The 6,997-nt window shown below is 41.5% G+C and overlaps 1 protein-coding gene across 1 annotated transcript in view; it reads left to right on the forward strand.

Annotated features, from left to right (window-relative positions):
* Tmco1 (transmembrane and coiled-coil domains 1) overlaps window positions 1–162 on the forward strand; it is a 10,515-nt gene extending 10,353 nt beyond the window's left edge. Inside the window, exon 5 of the mRNA XM_021165069.2 lies at window positions 76–162. Coding sequence (XP_021020728.1) covers window positions 76–147 — 72 coding nt within the window. The 3' untranslated portion in view covers window positions 148–162. The remainder of the gene's footprint in view (window positions 1–75) is intronic.
* Window positions 163–6,997: the final 6,835 nt, after the last annotated feature.

The raw sequence follows: 6,997 nt of genomic DNA on the forward strand, positions 1-6,997 counted from the left end.
ATGAAACTTCAATTTTTGTAGCATGATACACACACACCTTTAGTGTGAACTGACCATTTTTTGCTTTTCTTATAGGTACGGATGAAATCCATGTTTGCGATTGGCTTTTGTTTTACTGCCTTAATGGGAATGTTTAATTCCATGTGAGTAACCTTTTTTATATGCTTCTGTCTAATAAATGTTCTGTCTGTATGCATATGAACATAACATTTGTAGTAATATTGTATTTGACAGAATTTCAAAGTAATCCACAGCCAAATCCTTTCTCTCTTTTTATTTATTTATTTATTTATTTATTTATTTATTTATTTATTATGTAAGTACACTGTAGCTGTCCTCAGACACTCCAGAAGAGGGCGCCAGATCTCGTTACGGATGGTTGTGAGCCACCATGTGGTTGCTGGGATCCGAACTCTGGACCTTCGGAAGAGCAGTCGGGTGCTCTTACCCACTGAGCCATCTCGCCAGCCCCAAATCCTTTCTCAAAAATAACGAAAGAAAGCCAGGCATTGGTGGCACATGGGAGGCAGAGGCAGGCAGAGCTCTGTGAGTTCCAGGGCCAGCCTGATCTACATAGTGAGCTCCAGGACAGCCAAGGCTACATACACAGAGAAACTCTGTCTTGAACCTCTACCCTCTCCCCAAAAAAATCGAAGAAAACAAAATTTCAAATGTATACATTATTCACGTATCAAGAAAAATGTTTTCATTGTATATATTTATTGTATGTGTGATAAGTATACTTTGTACATTGAGCAAATTTTCCCCATACTGCCTGTCCTTTTAAAATTGGCTTATATTCACTATGCAAATGTACAGTACTGGTGTATGGTGTGCTTTGAGCATATCTTCACTGTCATGTATCTTTCATAATCATTTGAGAGTATGCAGGGGAGAGAGAGAGACAGAGAGAGAGAGCACAAGAGCTCAAGAGCTCAAGTGCATATGTTGCAGGATATTTGATCACATTGTGAACCCTGAGATTGTGAACTGTAAAAACCTGCTCTGGTTGTAGTATGGCTCAGCCTTTGATCCTAGAGCTTTCTGTTTACTGTAAACAAGTATTGTACTGTGGCCTATCTCTAGCACACAGCTTTAACCCAAGAGCTAAAGAAAGTCAACACAGGTCATGTGGCCGAGCAAGCAACCAGCTGGCAGGGAGTGAACAGAAGTGGACGGAAAGGAGGGCCTTTGCGCTGAAAGGTATTTCAGACAGTGTGGAGAAGGAGACTTTGGTGTAGTAGGAGGGTCAGCTGGGTGCTTTCTCTGCCTCTCTGAGCTAGCAGGCTTTCATCCCAGCTCTGGCTCCTGAATCTTTTCTGGTAAAATCAAATGGCTGGGATTTTTATTTTTAAAACAACATGCATGAGTGCAGGTCAGAGGACAACTGGCTAGAATCTGTTCTCTCCTTCCCACAGATAGGTCCTAGGATTTTGAACTCGGTCATCAGACATGATGGCAAATGACTTTACCCTCTGAGCCATCTCACCATCCTTCTTTAAAAAATAACTTCGGGGGCTGGTGAGATGGCTCAGTGGGTAAGAGCACCCGACTGCTCTTCCGAAGGTCAGGAGTTCAAATCCCAGCAACCACATGGTGGCTCACAACCATCCGTAAAGAGATCTGACTCCCTCTTCTGGAGTGTCTGAGGACAGCTACAGTGTACTTACATATAATAAATAAATAAATNGTGTCTGAGGACAGCTACAGTGTACTTACATATAATAAATAAATAAATCTTAAAAAAACAAACAAACAAAAAAAACCCTCTCTTAAAAAATATAACATAAAATACACACTATCTTCAATATAAATATGGACACTCAGTAACACCCCCCCCCCCCCCCCCCCGTGTGTGTGTGTGTGGGAGCTGTCAAACTATTCTCACAGGGGTGGCCTAAGACCATTAGAAAACAAATAATTTACATTTCTATTCATAGCAGTAGTAAAATTACAGTTTTGAAGTAGCAATGAAACTAATCTTGGCTGAAACTGAGGAACTGTGTTAAATAAAGGGTGGCAGGCAGCGCTAGGATAGTTGTTGTCTTAGGGTTTCCACTGCTGAGAAGAGACTCCATGGCAACTCTTATAAGGGACAACATTTAATTGAGGCTGGCTTACAGCTTCAGAGGTTCAACCATTATCATAGCAGGAGTCATGGCAGCATCCAGGACTGGTAGTTCTATACCTTGTTCCAAAGGCAAACAAGTAAAGACTGTCTCATGGGCAGCTAGAAGGAGGGTCTCAAAGCCCACCCCCACATTGACATATTTCCTCCAACAAGACCACACCTCCTAATAGTGCCACTCCCCGGACCAAGCATATTCAAAACACCACAGTTGAGAAGCACTAATATAATAACTTTGTTTGCCTTTTTTTTTTTTTTTTTTTTTTTGAGGCAGGGTTTCTCAGTGTAGTCATGGATGTCCTAGAATTTGCTTTATAGACCAGGCTGGCCTCAAACTCAGAGGTTTTCCTGCCTCTGCCTCCTGAGTGCTGGAATTAAAGGCAAGCATCATCGCTGCCTGGTTCCTAATAACTTTTTAAATCTACTTAACAGTGAGAATGTTTGTCAGATAAAAGCCTAGACATTATATAGTCTTTAAAGATAATTCAGTATATCCCTCTGTTTTTAAATTGCTTACTGATATGCTTCTTCAGACTGAAGGTATTGGTATGAAAATATTTTGACTCAAAATAGAGTCTTAACAACTATAATCCTGTTCAGTGATGAGGTCAGGGACTGTTGTTGAAACAGTGAGTAACAGAGTGGCGCAATCGTGTGGCGCTAGTTTGACAGAGCTAGGCACATCCAGAGTTCACTTAGCTGATCATTCTCAGAACCATAGGCCTCTAGAGCTGGAAGACACTGGAAGATGAAATAACTTTATGGGCTATCTAGAAACCCCATGATTTCTATCCTATAATTCTGTTTTCCCTCATTTATTATTTTTGTGTTTGTTGATGAAGGGCATACTATAGTTTGCATATAGATGCTAAAGGATAACTTTCAAGAGTTTGTGCTTGTAGACCATGTGGGCTTCAGGCATGTCAGCTGTTCTATATAGGGCCTCCTGTGCTTAATAATAATTTATTGTACATTTTTAAAAATATGGAAGCAAGGATCTTGGTTGTTCCCACCACCAAACGATAGATAGATGGATGGATAGATAGGTAAGTGTTTGGGAGATAGAGAACTGAAAACCATGTTCTGATCATTACACATTTTATATGTACTGAAGTGTCATACTCCCTGTGCTCCATGGCCTGTAACAGTATGTCACTTAAAGATTTAAAGTCTTGTCAGGGGCCCGGCCATGGCTCAGTGAGAAAAGAAGCTTACCATGCAAGCCTGGTGACTGGAGTTTGGTCCCTGAAGCCTACATAAAGGTGGGCAGAGAGAACCAGTTCTGCAGAATTGTCATATGACCTCTGCGTGCACACCGCCGTGCACACAGAGCAATAGAAGAGACTTTGATCAGTTCATTTTGTAGTGTTTGATGTGTTGTACTTCTTCATGTGTTTGGTTTTGTTTTTGAGACATGGTTTTTCTTTTTTTTTTTTTTTCTTTTTCTTTTTTTTTTAAAGATTTATTTATTTATTACATGTAAGTACACTGTAGCTGTCTTCAGACACTTCAGAAGAGGGCGCCAGATCTCGTTACGGATGGTTGTGAGCCACCATGTGGTTGCTGGGGTTAGAACTCTGGACCTTCGGGAGAGCAGTTGGGTGCTCTTACCCACTGAGCCATCTCACCAGCCCCAAGACATGGTTTTTCTACACAGCCCTGGAACTCACTGTGTAGACCAGGCTGAACTCACAGAGTTCTATCTGCCTGCCTCTGTCTCATGTTTAATATTCTCATGTAAGAGTAGTTTTTGTTAAGTCTGTTTATATTTTGTAGCTTCTTTCTAAGTGTCTTTAGTATTTCTTATCCTCTAGCTTGACTCTTCAGCATAGAATTGGGCTGTGTCATCATCATCATCATCATTGTCGTTTTAATTCTTGCTTTTAAGAAAAATCAAGGGCTGGTGAGATGGCTCAGTGGGTAAGAGCACCCGACTGCTCTTCCAAAGGTCCAGAGTTCAAATCCCAGCAACCACATGGTGGCTCACAACCATCCGCAGCGAGATCTGGCACCCTCTTCTGGAGTGTCTGAAGACAGCTACAGTGTACTTGCATATAATAAATAAATAAGTCTTAAAAAAAAAATTAAAAAAAAAAAAAAAAAGAAAAATCAAGACAGCCGGGCAGTGGTGGCACACGCCTTTAATCCCAGCACTTGGGACGCAGAGGCAGGCGGATTTCTGAGTTCAAGGCCAGCCTGGTCTACAGAGTGAGTTCCAGGACAGCCAGAGAAACCCTGTCTCGGAAAAAAAATAAAAAAATCAAGACAGGATTTTGTTGTGTAGTCCAGGCTGTCCTTGAAAATGCAATTGTTCTCTCTTTCTGCCTTCCAAGTTTTAGAATCCTAGACTTACAGGTGTGTACTAACACATTTAGCAGGACTTTTTCTTAAAGCATCTGCTGTCTGTCTATAAATGGTAAGACTAAAAGTAGGCATTTCAGAGATTATATTTGGGTTTGAGAGGGTTTGGGTTTGGTTAAGAACATTGACTGTTCTTCCAGAGGTCCTGAGTTCAATTCCCAGCAATCACATGTTGGCTCACAACCATCTGTAATGGGATCCGATGCTCTCTTTTGGTGTGTCTGAAGACAGTGACAGTGCACTCATATACATTAAATAAATAAATCTTTTTTTAAAAAGAGAGAGACTGTATTCTAGCCTCAAACACAGCGGACTTGAGGGCAGCTTCCAATAGACAGTGAGAACCTGTCTCAAAAGAAAGACAAAAAAAGACCAGAGAAGCAGCTCTAATCCAGAGAGCATGTTCCCTTCTTGTCTCAATTCTATGAGTGTAAGTTTTAAAAGAAGGGTTAAAGAACTGGAAGCGATCAGCAGTGCTCAGGCAGTTCTGTTTCCAAATACCTCCCAGCACTCCAGAAGCAGAGGCAGGAGGATTAGGTGTTCAGTCACTCCAGCTAGGGTCTCCCCAGACTAAATTAGACTCTGGTTTTTAAAAAGAAAATAATTTCTTTTACTGAGTCAGAATATGGTTCCGAATTCCCCTACTCAAGAGTAGCAGTCTTGCTCTGGATTTTCTTTCTTTTTTTTTTTTTTTTTTTTTTTTTTTTTTTTTTTTTTTTTTTTTTTTTTTTTTTTTTTTTTTTTTTGGTTTTTCTGAGACAAGGTTTCTCTGTGTATCCCTGGCTATCCTGGAACTCACTCTGTACACCAGGCTGGCCTTGAACTCAGAAATCCGCCTGCCTCTGCCTCTGCCTCTGCCTCTGCCTCGCAAGTGCTGGGATTAGAGGCGTATGCCACCACCGCATGGCTGCTCTGGATTTTCAAAGCTTAAGTGTACTTAAGGAAAGTCTACCTTGCACCAACTCTTTCCTTTATTAGGTTAAGGACGGTTGTTTAGCTCTTCCCTATAAAGTCTCATGGTCATCTGGGGGGGGACATAATTCTTAGACTTTGCCAAGGAGTTCTAGGGGAGGGGAAGGCAGGATGATTGTTGGGGCTGAAGCAGAGAGATCGAAATTTTGGGCACAGCTTAGCATATAGCAAAATCTTCTCTTAAAAATAATTGGTAGCTGGTAATGGTGGCTCCTTTAATCCCAGCACTCAGGAGGCAGAGGCAGGCAGATCTCTGTGAGTTCAAGCCAGCCTGGTCTACAGAGAGAGTTCCAGAACAGCCAGGGCTACGCAGAGAAACCCTGTTTGAAACAAACAAACAAAAAATTTGCTGCTGCTGCAGCTGCTGCTGTTGCTTCTCCCTACCTGCAGTGTATATGGTTGTCTGTGTGTGCTGGTGGGGGTGGGGGTGGGGGTAGGGGGAGATGAAGGCCAGAAGCTGATTTTAGTGCCTTAGTCTCTTTCCACCATATTTTTTGGGACAGGGTTTAGACCCAGGTTTCCCAAGATGTGGTTTAGGTTTTCCTGGGTGTCTCTGGCATCCTTCAAGGAGTCTGCAGTTTTCATAAATCTCACAGCATTCTTCTCTGTCACTCTCATTGTCTCACAGTGTACTGTGGGGTTTTCTAGAGTGTCTGATGTGTGATGCTGCAGCACCCCAAGATTAAGAATTATAAACCCCATCATTTCTTAGGAGGCAACTATTAGATTTCAGAAGTTAAAAATATCCCTCTTCTTAGCATTTTTAAATTTTAGAATATTTTTCCCCCAAATACTTATTACTTCTTTAAAAAAAATTGTCTGTGTTTTGTGGTGGGTACCCTCACATGTGTTGAGGTACATATATGGAGGTCAGAGGTCAGCTTACAGGTGGTTCTCTCCTTTCACCCTGTTGGTTCCAGGATGGAATTCAGGCCATCAGGCTTGACAGCAGCCACCTTTACATAATGAGCCATCTTGCTGGCCCCTAAAAATTATTTTTCATTAAAATATGTTAACACATATCAGATTTCTTGCTAGTTAAGAGGATACACTTTTTAAAATGTATATGGGTGTTTTGCCTGCATGTATGCACAAGGTGTCTGTCTGCAGAAGTCAGATGAAATCTCCTGGAACTGGAGTTATAAGAGTATTGTGAGCCATGGTGTGGGTGATAGGAATCGAACCCTGATCCTCTGGAAGAGCAGCAAGTGATGGCAACTGCTGAGCCATCTCTCCAGCCCCCTTCCCTGTATTATATTGTATTGGTTTGGTTTGTTTGTTTTGAGGCAGGGTTTCACAATATAGCCTTGGTTGGCTTGTAATTTGCTATGTGTTGACCCAGGCTGTCCTTGAACTCCAAGAGATCCACCTGCCTCTGCATCTTGAGTACTTGAGTACCTTGCCCAGCTAAGAGGATACTTAAAAACAGTTATTATCTCAGTTTCTTTTTTTTTTTTTTTTTTTAAAGATTTATTTATTTATTATATGTAAGTACACTGTAGCTGTCTTCAGACACTCCAGAAGAGGGCGCCAGAT

The sequence above is a fragment of the Mus caroli genome, chromosome 1, assembly GCF_900094665.2.
Source record: "Mus caroli chromosome 1, CAROLI_EIJ_v1.1, whole genome shotgun sequence".
NCBI classification, from domain to species: Eukaryota; Metazoa; Chordata; class Mammalia; order Rodentia; family Muridae; genus Mus; species Mus caroli.